The sequence below is a fragment of the Manacus vitellinus genome, unplaced genomic scaffold (assembly GCF_001715985.3).
Source record: "Manacus vitellinus isolate BGI_N305 unplaced genomic scaffold, ASM171598v3 scaffold_11_pilon, whole genome shotgun sequence".
Lineage (NCBI taxonomy): Eukaryota > Metazoa > Chordata > Aves > Passeriformes > Pipridae > Manacus > Manacus vitellinus.
Window position 1 is genome coordinate 3,701,971 of NW_021938895.1, and position 14,278 is coordinate 3,716,248.

At 38.9% G+C, this 14,278-nt stretch overlaps 1 protein-coding gene across 5 annotated transcripts in view; it reads left to right on the top strand.

The window, feature by feature from the left end:
* Positions 1 to 14,278, top strand: part of ITSN2 (intersectin 2) — a 69,143-nt gene that overhangs the window by 14,649 nt on the left and 40,216 nt on the right. For 3 of the 5 annotated variants that reach the window (XM_018088778.3, XM_018088775.3, XM_025896777.2), the window contains exons 2-10: positions 3,435 to 3,527; positions 5,159 to 5,222; positions 7,018 to 7,181; positions 8,476 to 8,673; positions 8,984 to 9,080; positions 10,855 to 10,997; positions 12,001 to 12,064; positions 13,854 to 13,991; positions 14,080 to 14,165. In XM_018088778.3, coding sequence (XP_017944267.1) covers positions 3,435 to 3,527; positions 5,159 to 5,222; positions 7,018 to 7,181; positions 8,476 to 8,673; positions 8,984 to 9,080; positions 10,855 to 10,997; positions 12,001 to 12,064; positions 13,854 to 13,991; positions 14,080 to 14,165 — 1,047 coding nt within the window. Of the gene's footprint in view, positions 1 to 3,434; positions 3,528 to 5,158; positions 5,223 to 7,017; positions 7,217 to 8,475; positions 8,674 to 8,983; positions 9,081 to 10,854; positions 10,998 to 12,000; positions 12,065 to 13,853; positions 13,992 to 14,079; positions 14,166 to 14,278 lie in introns of those variants that run through there. The other 2 variants (XM_018088776.3, XM_018088777.3) reach the window with 2 other exon arrangements.

Here is a 14,278-nt window from a genome sequence, read left to right on the forward strand (position 1 = left end):
AAAGAGTCATGAGCACCTGGTTAAGCTAAAACTAAGCATTTGCAGTGCTTTAACCTTCCCTCTTGTTCTGTGCTTTTTATCTTGTTTCTGTAGCATATGAGGTAGGAGCTGGAAAAAAACAAGTGAATCCTTTAAATAAGAAGTGTGGGTGGGGTTTAAGTGCCCTTACTGTGAATCTCTACCAGAACTATTGGGGTTTGTTTTTTTTTTTTTATTTTAAACAAATATTTTCATTGTCCAACAGTTATTAACCTGTATTCATAAAACAATGACCTGTTCTAGTTCAGGCTGCAGATGGCAGACACTCTCTCTTAAGTGATGTTAGGGTAGAACTTATTTCAGGTCCCTGAAACATTCTCACAATGTTCTTTTGATAATGTGTGTTTGGAATTATCACTTTCCTGTGCCAGTACCTGCTTGCACTGGCTCACAAGAACTGTAGAAGGTCGTAGAAGCACTTGTTTATATAATAATGTAGTTGTAGTCAAAGGTTTTTTTTAAAGGAAATTTATACTTGCAAGAAATTTTGGGTTGTTGAGCCTGGAGAAGGCTCCAGGGAGAACTTTTTGTGGTTTTTCAATACTTAAAGGGGCCCTATAGGAAAGACTGGGACAAACATTTTATCAGGACCTGTTGTGACAGGAGAAGGGTTAATGGTTTTAAACTAAAAGATGGCAGATTTAAACTAGATGTAAGGAAGAATTTTTTTCTGAGGGTGGTTGAAACACTGGCACAGGCTGTCCAGAGAACCTGTGGATGCTCCATCCCTGGAAGCATTCAAGGCTGAATTGGAAGGTGCTCTGAGTGACCTGACCTAGTTAAAGATGTCCCTGCTCGTTGCAGGGGGCTTGGACTAGATCACAGAATCCCAGGCTTGGGTTGGAAGGGACCTTGAGGTTCTAGTTCCAGACGTAAAAGTGCACAAAATATTTTGTGTGCGAAAAATAGTGAGGCTCTTGAGTGTTAATGAAGGCAAAAATGAGAATGAAGGGTGAATGTGGATCTTGAATCACTTGTTGAATTAGACTTTACTGCTGACCTGTAAGATTTTAATACATTTGACACACTGCTATGTAAAACTTTGAATTTCATAGTTGGAGGGGAAACATAATTTACCAGATTGTATTTAAAGAGGTGTTTTGCTAAAATATATAAGGAGGTTTTCAAGATTGATTGCCATCTTCTTGCTTGATTTGTTACATACAAGTGAGAAGTTTTGCATTTCGATACGTATGTAAACAGAAGTTGTCTTATAATGTAAATAGGATTCTTTAGGGAGGCTGTGGTGATGGTCATAACTCTAGTCAAGGAATTGTTAATGTATTTTTATCCCTTTGCAGCCACTGACCATGTCAATATATTGTAGTGGTCTTAACCCTTCAGGCACCAATTTTAAAAATCCAAGGAGTGTTGTAGCTACCTGCTTCAAAAGATGATTAAAGAATAGTATTTAATATAAGAAAAATGGGATGTTGTTAATATTTTCCGTAAATGAAAAAAATGGTCAAGTTCTCTGAAGTTGCTGCTTGCAGCTTTAGGAGCATTTCTTCGTCTTGTCCAGACAATGTCTATAAGCATAACCACGTCATGCACTTTCTGCTTGTATCTTAAAATTAACACTTTAAAGAGATCTAAGTGCTGCTCTAATTTTTGCCATTGGGTATGAGTTGTCCTTATTTGTGTATTACAGGAATGCTCTCACTGCCCATCGACTTACAGGCATCTGATTTAGATTTATTTCACTTTATTATCAGTATCTAATCTAGATTTATTTATACTCATTTAATCAGAAGAGAGAAGGGGGCAGGTCTTGAAGTGCAATTTCACATGCAACCTGCAAGAAGACCCTTTCATTGAGGCTACAGTAAAAAAAAAAAAATTGGTATATCCCCAAGAGAGGGAAGCAAAGCTCCAAACTGAAGTGTGTAGAGGTTGTATCCTAATGCCCTCACGTCTTTTCCGTCAATCATCTCCCCAGTGAGTTTCTGATTTGTTTTGGCCTTTTTAACTATTTGTATTTCCCTATTAAGGAACAAGGGTAAAGAATTAAATCTGTACACATGCAAGGAGAATGGCAGTTTTAGCAGGGCCTTCTTGAGAGGAGACATTAAGGTTTTTTTTTGAAAATGGCTTTGCTTATATGGATAAAGACAGATGAGAGATTATTAACATTATTACTGTGTCAATATGGCAAGTACGTCAGCTTGCAGTCCCTTCACCTTGTTCTTTGAAAAAAGAGTGCAAAAAGCTCTTGAAATTTTGTAGGTTTAAAGCTTTGAAATAAGATTTATGTAGGAAAAGAGGAAGCATTTTATAGTAACTTCCTTTCAAAGTGCTGTGGTTTCTAAGGCAAGTTGTTGGTATCTTATTAGAAGAATTATTTATTCCCTTCACTGTCTTTTAGTGAGCAATACAAATACTTGAACAGATTAACAGTTCTTTGGAAGTAGTAATGCTCAGGAGAAGGTTATTTTAGAGATGTTTTGAAGTAATAACCTTTCAATGCTGTTTCAAGGGTTTCCATTCAGAATTTTGGCTAATTCTCACATTCATTGATATGAAAAATTAAATATTTGTCAAGAACTTCCCGACTGAAACTTCCTCCTACTTAAAAACCAAACCCACTTATTTCTGGCAAACTGCTTTTCCTGCAAAGGACACACACCCTGACCTTTATGCAGCAGGTTGGAGCATTTCTGAAAGTCTCTCTGGTTCTGCCTGGTATTATCAGCACAGCTCTGTAAACATGACTATTCCCTGCAATTTCTATTTGCTACCCTGTGGCTGCAATATTTTATGCTTTGTGAAGTATCAAAAAATGTGAAGTTGAAATTGTATGTTGTCTAAAAGAAAAAAAAAAAAAACAAAACAAAAAAAAAAAACACAAAAAAACCCCACAAAAAAACCCCACAAAAACCCAGAATGTCACTCCTTTGTCAGAAAAACCCAACATATTTTTTTTTAGCAGTCACAATTTTGTTTTTAGACTATTGACAAGACAAGCATGAGCCTTCTTGGCAGCTGGAGGGTGTTACCCCTCTGCACGAGAACCCGAGTGACACTGAATGCAATTTGTTTATCAGTGAACCAGGGGAGTATTTGGCTCACACAGGGTATGGTGAGACATGTGCATCCTGCCCAGGCTGCAAACAATCAGCAGCGACAGGAAACTGCTTTGCACCAGCTTTGAAGGGCGACAGAGCTTGTTTGAAAGCCGAGGGTAAAGCAGTCTGGCTGAGGGATTGTCTCAGCTCTGCTTGCACATCTGGGAAGCAGGTTTGTGTTTCATAACGTCCTTGCCAAACTGGTAGGGGCTGGGTGTGTCCACATCTAACTTTGTCTCTTGAGAAGCCAAGCTTTTATTTTGCAAGCGCCTTGCTTTATTTTTTAAAGGTTGTTCACTGGGAATTTTGTTTTGGTTTGTGTTTTTTCAGGAGGTCCAAACATATGGGCCATCACCTCCGAAGAGCGGGCCAAGCACGACAAGCAGTTTGATAGCCTTAAACCCACGGGAGGCTACATTACAGGTTGGTCTGAGGCTCTGCATTACACATTAACTTCTGTGTACACATACCTATCTTTGTAAAACAGTTTGAGAACTGCATCCTATTTCTAGCCCTTTGTTGTGTGACTAATAACCATATTCTTCAGGCAAACAGCCACGGGTTATTAGTAAACTTTACAAGCTTTCCTCTAAGGTCTGGCACAGGAGCACTATTCCATTAACCCTGTCACTTCTGCAGCTACCAGCTATGTGCTGTCATTCTGTCTGGTTTCAGAAACCAAAGAGTATCAGGCAAAATCTGTGCTTAGATGGGAGGCTGCCAAGGAGCACTTACAGTAGCTATTGTGGCAAGTGACGCCAGAGACACCAGAAGTGGTTCTCCTCTGTCTGAGCAGTGTTAGAGAATACTGTGCTGTTAGATATCTTTGTTTTGGAGGAGGAGGCAGGGAGAGAGATGCTGACAGCTTGTCCTTGTTAGTGACTGCTTGGAATTTATTGTGCATTGGGCCTTCAGCAGGTTCTGGATACACTAATGGCATTTTGCACTGCCCTGCTGTCAGTTCCAGTTGCATTCAGCTGTGGAACAACTGGATCATGCTGCTACGCACCTCAGAACTTGCAGGTTTTAAATGTAAGAATCTGCATGTGATATCAAGAAAACACTCGAGTTCATTTGTAAAGATGACTTAATTTAAGAATGCCCTGTTCTTTGTGTGTGGGCAGTAAAGACCAGCCCTGATTGCTTCTACCTGCCCAGCTATCTGCTAATGCCCTGTCTAGTTGCTCCTGCTTTTCCCCTTTTGGGGCTGGAAAGGACTGAAGAGAGTGGGAAATTGTCAGTTTGGAACATGCACCTCTTCAGGCTAAGTGACAGCGCCAGGAGGTTGGTGTTTACCTCTAGCTGAAAAACAGGCAGTTCTGGAAACTGCCTTTAGGCCACAACTGGGCTCTTACCTGCATATGCATCTGAAGGCTTGATTATTTATTTGGCAAATGCTTGAAGGAAAGGGTTGTGTATAAATATAAGGGAAGAGAGAGCTGAAAGAATAACCTGAAGTCTTAGCTTTAAGCATCTGTAATTCACTCAGAGGTAAGCATAAACACCACTGTGAGTGTTTTGTGTTTGTTTACAGCATGATCAGTACCAGTTGATGTGGAACTTGGTATGGGATTGCACAACAGTTCCCATTCCCTTCCTGAAATACTGAAATAGTGGGTGTTATCTGACAGAACAGATTATTATTTAGAACATGGTATTTTCCTAGTTTTCACTGGGGATAGAGGAGAAGGAAAGAAATAGCATGCTTATCCTTTCCTGTAAAAGTAATTGGAACAGGACTAAATTTTCAGTCATTTTTACTTCTTTAAGTCTTGCATCTTTTAAACTGTTGGCAGCTATTGATTTGTGACCTGTTCAAGTTTTTATAGCTATCTGAAATCACTCCTCAGAGCGAGGATTGGGGATTACATGGTACATGGGTACCTGACAATCACTGTAAACAGCATTAAAAGCTGAGAAAAAAAAACCTGGAAAGCTTGGCATCCAGTGTGCTGGTTCCTTTTGAAAATCTGATCCCCCGAGAGAGTGCTGAGCTCATCTTAAAATCTGTGTCTCTGGTGTAAAAAGCTGTCTTTCTCTCTTGTTTATTATAGGTGATCAAGCACGTACCTTTTTTTTGCAGTCAGGACTACCAGCTTCAGTCCTTGCTGAAATATGGTAAGGCATTCTTTACTGCTTGTTTTTCTTTTTAAAGATAGTACTTGAAGGCTGCGCACCTCCCATCTTTGGTATGTTGTGTTGTCTCACAGAGGCTTTCAGCAGTCAAGGTAGGAGTGTTATCTGAGTCATTGTATTAATTTTACTGAATTTAGAGGAAGGATTCAGCCCATGTGAGTACCAACACCTAATTAAAAAGTAGTATTTTAAAAATCTTTCTTATGATGTCAATTCAAATTGGATTGTATTGGACACAGCCCTTTTAAACTGTAAGTGCTTGAAACAGAAAAAGAAAATAAATTGCAAATTTCGTAGAGGGAAGGTCATTGTTAAACCTGGTCTTTATATTTTAAATAATATAGAAAAAGATGTTTAAAAAATAACACTTAAAATAGTGATATAGGAAAAATATGTAAATAATGGGTTAATGAATTGCTGGAGATACCAAACTGAATTATGTTTGAAATACTAGTAACCACTAAAATATGGCAATAAGATTAAGTGTGAGAAAAATTACATGCTACTAGGCTGGGAGTGGAAAATACACTGAAAGCAGAGGAGAAGAAAAAATCTAAAACCAGTGAAAAGGTTAGTAGAAGGACAGTTGTAATACACTGTGAGATACCAACCAGTGCTGTAATACAGGAACTGGGAAGAGGGCTGTTCCCTGCAGCATATACATGGTGATGGCAACACTTGAAACAGATGTTTTCTTCCTTGTAACTCCTCGGTCTTCACTAGAATCCTGTGTTCATTTTGGGGAACATGGCTGTTACCAAGACATACATGGGCTAAAAGGCAAGTAGTTGAGGCTCTTAATAATTAAGAACAACTCACTTGTGAAAGAATATAAAAGAAACTAACTAAATGCAAGTTAGTTTTTTTCTTCAGACACGTGTAATAGTTAAGGTTAGAAAAGACTTCTAGGGTCATCAAGTTCAGCCATCAACCCAGCACCACCACCCTGTTCACCACTAAACCAGACATTTAAATACCTAGAAAAGAATGCAAGGAAATTTTTCTGCGAGGCCTTGGGGTTTTATGCTGAATGTAACAGAATGAAAGGGAAAATGTAACTTAACAGTGTCTGGATTTTTTTTTTCCTCCTTCCTAATTTTATTTATATTCCCGAACTTGGTCCTTGCACGCTTAAGTATTAATAATATTTCATGTTATTTGTCTGACCAGAAATTTTGTGGCTATGTATGCACTGTTACATGAATTTCTTGTTGTATTTAAGTTTATTTGGAAAAGTGTCAAACACCGTGGATATCAGGCTTAAAAAAACCTCCTTATGCTGTTGGTGAATTAATGAAGTTTTCATAGTGGTGTATGAAAGTGCCCTCAGCAGATTTCTGCATCCTCCTGCATCCTGTTTCAGATTCTTGCATTAATTCCTTACATTACCAACGTTAATTTAAAATAATTATTCTGGCTAGTAGCATAGAAAAAAGCATAGCAGAAGCTTGCAGTGGAGGCAACAAGTGTATCCACTGGGCAGGAGACTTCTGGTTTTTCAAATGTTTTCCTACTTTCTCAGGAATTAAGTATTTAATATACAGCAACTTTAAAACTAAACTCTGAAGAAGACTGCAAAGTGGGTAGTGAAACTTCTTAAACTTCTGAGGGTATAAATGTCAAAAGAAAATCAGCAAATGGTTGCAGCAAGTTGTTTGTTTTCCTGTACAAAACCAGTAAATAAATCTGATAGAAAAGCTTCTCGTTAATTAAAAAAGTTAAATTCATGTTTCTTCCTCCTGGGCTTTTCTAATTTTTATTTTATTTTGTTTTTAAGGACACTATCAGACCTGAACAAGGATGGAAAAATGGATCAACAGGAGTTCTCTATAGCCATGAAACTCATCAAGCTGACATTGCAAGGACAGCACTTGCCTGCAGTTCTCCCTCCTGTCATGAAACAAGCTCCAGTATTTTCGCCACTAATGTCTGCTCGCTTTGGTACTTATGAATATATAATTACTTAGTGTTCAGAGGTAAAAAACTACAGTTAATTGCAGCCAAATAAAAGCATTAATCTGACCATGAAAGTTTAGTGAATCAGTGAAAAAAACCCCAGGATATTCCTATTTAGGATATTCATCAAGTCACTTTCTTGATGTTTTTGATAATTTCATTCTATGAACATGTTCAATAATAAAGAAAAACCTTCCATTGAATATTGACATGGGGTGCAAGAAGGCCATTCAGGTCTGCCATCTGACTTGCAGGCTCTGATTTTGTACTCGTGGTCTTTTTTGTCTCCCTCCTACTCATTCACCTATTTATACATGAGGGTTTTGAAGTCAAATTTAGTCAAAGATCAACATTTTGGTAGAACAGTTATTTTACACATTTTTTCAAAGTGAATCAGATTGTCTGCTCTGGTTAAATGATTAACTGAACAGAATTACTTTAACTTTTATTCCTTTCTGATGGTATTTGGGCATTCAGTGCATGTTTGCTGTTATTTTGTTGTTTTGTAGAACAAAATATCCATAACTTCATCTGGATTAAAAAATTGGTGCATACTTCCATGCTGAAATTAAATGTATGCATATATTAATTACATACATGATTTAGAATGCCTGCCCTTCACTAATGCCTGCCCTTGTGTGTTTGCATACAAGGGCATGCATTTACAGAGAGCTGTGGTTGGCATGCAGTTACCTCCTGCTAACTTTCCATCATCTCACCTGTTGTTTTGCACAACATTCAGCCAGTAATTCAAGTGCCCTTATTTTCCTTGGGCAGCTGCCTTCAAGAAACCCTTTGCTAAACATTGGCCCCTAAGGAAGGACTTTTCACCCTATGGATTCTTCCAAGGCTGACACTTGGAAGAGAGTTCAGAAACAGCATCAGCTTTTCCCTGTAGAGCATTGTCACAGCTTTTGAGGTGTGTTGTAATTCTCTTTCAGGGGCCAGATGGGGAAAGGTTTGTTGAAGAACGAGTAATAGCTACAATTATAGAAAAGTAGTTCTTATTCTGTTGTGGAATACTAACTAAATCTACCTTGAGAATGAATTTGTTCATAAAGGTTTTTTTTCAATTCACATTCTTCAGTATATTTTCCCCTGTGAGCTGTCTTGTCTAAATTTAGAGAAAAGGTAGATATTATACATGAGCATCTATTTTAACTCACTGTATTCCTGACACAGTGTAGTGCTTTGTGTAGTTTCTGCTTAGCATAAGGGACCCAATTTCATGCTGAAACCTCTGCAATATTAAATCATGAATTATTGGATTTTGCTCTAGGAATGGGTAGTATGCCAAATCTGTCCATGCCAACATCTGTGTCTACGATCACACCATTAGCTCCCATGTCTCTGGCTTCCATGACTTCCATTCCTCCTTTGGTTATTTCTGCTCCCCTGGTGCCTTCTGTCAGTACCTCCTCGTTGCCAAATGGAACATCCAGCCTTCTGCAGCCTTTGTCCGTACCTTTCTCTTCAAGTAAGTATAGAACAGTCCAGTACTCGCTCTCAGAACTGTGAATCTCCTTTTCTCTGTGGCTAATTTCAGACAGCAATGTTAATACGTGCATGAGAGTTTAAAAAAACAAAACAAAAAACAGCCCACAAATGGTGTTTTTTTCAAAGTTCACGCGTTAATTCTGTTCTAACTAGTTAATCTTAACAACAAGGCACTTAATTAGCTTTTCTTCTATGAAAGCCTTGAATGTTGATTATAAAGCATTATCTTATACCTGGTTGCTTCACAGTTTCTTTGGGTTTATTTTTTATTTTTGTTTGTTTGTTTTCAGCGCTGCCTCATACTGGTTCTTTAGGTCCTGTGACAGGAGGGTTTGGTGGTTCTAATATACAGAAGGCACAGTCTCTCATTGATCTAGGATCTAGCAGGTATGAAAGTTCAGTATATAAATTGTGTCCTGCTCTTAAGTAGTATACCTTCCAAAACTTAGGGATTATTTCTATTTTTAAGATATAGTCATTAAAAATTAGTTTATCTAATTTGACCTGCCAAGTCTGAAAATAGATATTTTTTTTTATATACACAGTAAGTAATATTTTCAGTAAATCAGAAAAAACTATCTGAAGTAGGGGAGGACTTGAAATGAGAGAAGGTGGTGCCAAAATACGGATATGGCACTTGAGGACATGATTTAGTGGTGAATGTGGTGATGGTGCCGGGTTGATGATTGGACTTGATGGTCTTACAGGTTTGTCCCAACCCTAACCCTTTTGGGAAAAAGAAGGAGATGTACCTCTTTAGTAAGCAGAAGTAAAAATTACCAAGTGGTTATAAAAGCAAAAGTGCATTGATGTGCTCATTCATTATAGAGGGCATCATGTAATCAGCAGCCATATAAGAATAGGATTTGTTATCAATATTTATGTGTGAATTTGTTTTATGAATAATGGAAGATAATGAATCTTGATAATAGCTGCTCTAGTTCACTAATTTTAGAGCTTTGCCATAGACAGAGTGAGGGACTAGGCTTATCTATCCAGTTGGGCATCCAGGGATGTCTCCAAAAAGACAGTCCAGAGAGCATCTCAGCCCCAGCTCAGTTCCATAGGGTGACTCAGAGACTCTTGCACCCGTTTGCTGCCTGCACAGGGCATTTGGGGTGGATTTGGGCTCCTCACGTCAGCAGATGTAAGATGACTGTAGGCATGGTGTGTGCCTGGAATAATCTTTCTGGTTTTCTTTGGTGGTTTTTTTAATCAGAAAGCTTTCTTTTGGTGATGCTATAGTGTTGCAAGGTAGCTCTTCTTCGGTGTTACTGTTGACAGCATTTTCACCGTCATATTGTCCAATTCTCTGCAGAGGATGACTGTCCAGCATCCTGCTGGAAAGGCTTTGTCTCTATCACCATTCTCCATCGCCTTGGATAACACTTCCAATAGTTTTTTACTTGACAGGGTAGGGGATTACCTTAAACAAGGCAGGCTGGGTGCCCCTGGGTTTGTCTCATTTTCAAAGATGGGACACTGGGAATGCTGGGGGTAGCAGATGGAAGTTTCATTGGTATATCTGAACACTCCATCAGCACTATTCTGCAGAAACTGAATGAGTTGGAAAAGCTCCATTGAGCCTGTCATTGTCAGTGATAAAAGAGGTAGAGGTGGAATATGGTGGTTTAAACAGCGTCAGAAGCTGCTTTTGGTTATGAGTTTATCAGGTGCATTTTTATTCTCATGCTTCATTTACATACCTCTTAAAGTTACTTGGACATCTGCCCAAGGCTTCACAGTCCTTGTAAACACTCCTAGGAAAGTTGAGATGTTTTCCTATGGGTTCCTATACTATAATTTGCAGTGGTAAAATGATGAATTATGTGGCATAAGTGCCTGTGATACTAAAGGAACAAGATCTTAAATTCAAGAGTTTCCTTATAAATATGTGTCCTTACTTTCACAGTAAAATTCCGTGTTTGTGATGAAAATATTTGTAGCAAGTTATTAGAGGTAAAACTTTGTGGAAGTTGTTTCATATTATCAAAAAATGCTATATATCTTCTATTCCAAAGCCTGCCTACCAAGCCAAGTGACTTAGAGTTCTTTCTTTATCTCTTTTTCTCTTTTGGTTTTATTTTAATGTTTCATTGGTTGGTTTCATTTGGTTTTTTTGCTTTGGTTTTTTTTGTTTGGTTTTGAAATTATATTGCAGTTCAAATTCTTCCTCTAGTGCATCACTAGCTGGGAATTCACCAAAGATTACAACCTCAGACTGGGCAGTTCCTCAGGCCTCCAGATTAAAATACAGACAGAAATTTAACAGTCTTGACAAAAGTATGAGTGGATATTTATCAGGTGAGTATGACATTTGGTATGGTTGGGAAAAAGTACTGTTTTCTGCCTCTGGGACATTACAGGGTGAGGGATGGAATCCCAGCTTGGGATTTGACTTGCATATGAAATAAAAGCTGAAAGTGTTGATATTCAGACCTGTGCAGGAGAGAGTGGGTTTCAGCCAACCAAGAAATGGAAATAACCATCAGTTCATTGCCTTGGGCTCTGTGTTAGACCTGGAGAAGCCAGATGCACTGGGGAAGCTACAGCAGCTGTTGCAGGGAAGAGGAGAAACATGGCAGTGTTGGGATCAAAGTAGAAGAGCCCGAGAACTAACCATCAGGCTGTGGAATTTAGCTCTGTAAAGTTGGCAGGCATTTTTCAAACTGAGACTGTTTCTTTTGAAAATGGGAGAAATTCACAATCATTTTTGTGCCATGTGCTCCTATGTATCTGTGTTAGTCATTGCTTAGGTACCTGGGTTTTATTTGGAATTTTTACAAAGTAATTTAAGGGAGTCATTCCTTCTTGACTTGCAGTGACATCTGTGCTGTGCCACAGCATTATGGTGGTTTCAAAAGACTTCACACGAAGTTAATATAAGAATGCTTTTTAGCTTGTTCAGTTGATTTGGGGCTGAAGGTTCCATCAAGCTACCTAGAAGGGTATATGGTTCTTTGCTACCAAAGAAAGCTGACAGCTTTCCAGTGTGCTAGCTGAAGGTTTAGGTAGGCAGTCAGCTGTGCTTTTGTAACAGCTGTGGGGATTACCATAAATATCCTTTTTTCATGTCAGCTTTCCTGTTAGGTCCTCTGAGTGAAAAAAATGTACACAAGAATACTTATATCTTCATTGTGTTCAGGTTGTAGTGCCTGTTGTTAAGCCTGGAAGTAAAACCAACTGATGAAAATGGATTAGATTAATACAAAAAATAAACATGCCCCAGTTCATGACCCATTTTTTGCCTCGTGAATCTTTGAATGAAGTGCTTATTTTTGTTAAAATCTTTCACACTCTCACTAAGGATTTCAAGCAAGGAATGCCCTTCTGCAATCAAACCTTTCACAGACTCAGCTGGCTACTATTTGGTGAGTTTGGGTTACTGATTAGAAATTCAATGTGTTTATGGTGTTAATAGAGGAAATGTGCTTTATTAAATACCACAGATCTAAAATCATAAACAGAAACTAAGCTGCTACTTAAACTGGTTTGTTCATTAGTTACATTTCCAAAAGACACCTTGACATAATTTTTCACTCCGTTTGTTAAAGTCCGTATAATAGAACAGTTACTAATTTCAGTTTCTGATTCAGGGTTGCACTAGTTCATCAGAAATGAGGGTTCATTTATTTCAAATGTAGGATTCTGAAAACTAGCTTGTTAGCTTTAAAATATGGAGGAAGATTAAAAATTAAGTAACCCTTCAGCCTTTTTGGGTTTTACTGTGGTTTCCATAAAGATACCTGCATACTACACATTTGTTAGGACTTGCCTTTATTGTGGTGATAGAAGTGGTTACAGTTGTCTGAAGGCTTTTAATAATCTGCCCTGCTAGCCATGGTAGTTTAGGTTACACCTTCAGAAATAACTCAGATATTATACATAAGATTTAGTGGCCCAGCAGAATTCACAATAGCTTGGTGCCTTACATCTCCTCTTCAGCTTCCTTTCTTCCTGTATCCCAAGACAGTCATTTGTCTTTAGCAGCAGCAAGCTGAAATGTTCTTTTTATTTGTTCAGCTTGTTTGGTTACATGCTGCAAGGGTAAACAGGGAGTATGGATTGTATAGGTCAGCTCTGGAGTGTGGGGGAATAAAGCAGGTGTGTAGGGTCTGTTTTTCTCCTGGGTGTGTATCCAGTGCAAGGTGGTCTGTGTGCCCATGTAGAGAGGATCAACAGCCGTTCATTGGTTTCCCACACACATACCACCACCCCCCAGTTGCATGGGAAACATTTTGTAAGCTGATTATACAGTCACCTTCTCCTTAGAGGGTGTAGGTGGTCTTTTTCCTACCCAATGAAAGGTACTCTGGGGCAGCTCATGTCTTCCCTACACTGTCAAGGAGACACAAAGGGGAAAAAGAATTCTATGCAAAAGTTCCTATTGTACAATTTGATGTAATTTTATATAATGTTTTCTTTTGCTTTAAAAAAACAGTTGAAAAAGTGTTTTCTAGCATTTTGAGCTGGTTAAGAACAGTCCTGGATTCTCTTCCCAGTTCTTCTATTGGTGATGCAATAAATCAAGAGATATCTTTCACCCTTTCCTATCCTTTTTGCAGTATTTTTGAGAAACTTAATAAGAGAATTGGGATTGTTTAGCCTGGAAAAGAGAAAGCTTCAGGCTGACTTAATTGCAGCTTTCCAGTACCTGAAGGGAGCCTACAAGAAATATGGAGAGAGACTATTTGCAAGGGCCTGCAGTGAAGGGACAAGGGGGTATGGCTTCAAACTGAAAGAGGCCAGGTTCAGATTGGATATTAGGAAGAAATTCCTTACTGTGAGGGTGGTGAGACACTGCCACAGGTTGCCCAGAGAAGCTGTGGCTGCCTCATCCCTGGAAGTGTTCAAGGTCAGGCTGGATGGGGCTCTTAGCAACCTGGTCTAGGGGAAGGTGTCCATGGCAGGGAGTTGGAACTGAATGATCTTTAGGGTCCCTTCCAACCCAAACCACTCTGGGATTCTATGATCTGGATAACAGTACATTATTAACAAAATGTTATTCCCTTCATCAATTATTCGTGTTATTAATAGTATTTTTACCAGAACATTTCACAGGAATTCTCTATTTTAAAAATTACAGTAAACAGTTTCAGCTGTCACTTGTGAGGGATTGTGCTGTTTGTTCTTAATTGGTATTCTGTTAAAACCCTGCAGGTCACTGGCTGATATTGATGGAGATGGGCAGCTGAAGGCTGATGAGTTTGTTCTGGCCATGCACCTCACAGACATGGCCAAAGCTGGGCAACCACTGCCACTGACTCTGCCTCTCGAACTGGTACCACCTTCCTTCAGGTAGTCACTGAGGGCAGGGAAACGTAATGCACCGAACGTAACTGTGCTGTTTCTCTAACAATGGTGGTTTGGGATTTTTCCCCTCCAGGAGTGGAAAATATACTGAAAATATAAATGGAACTCTGCCACCTTACCAGCCTGTGCAAGAGGAGGAGCCACAGAAAAAACAGCCAGGTAGAAAAGGGTTCACATCCTTAATGTACAGTTTCTGAAAGGCACTGAAACCTGTAGAAAGTGGAAGACACAATCAAATCTGTAGAGAGCTTCGTTTCAGGAGCTAAATCCCT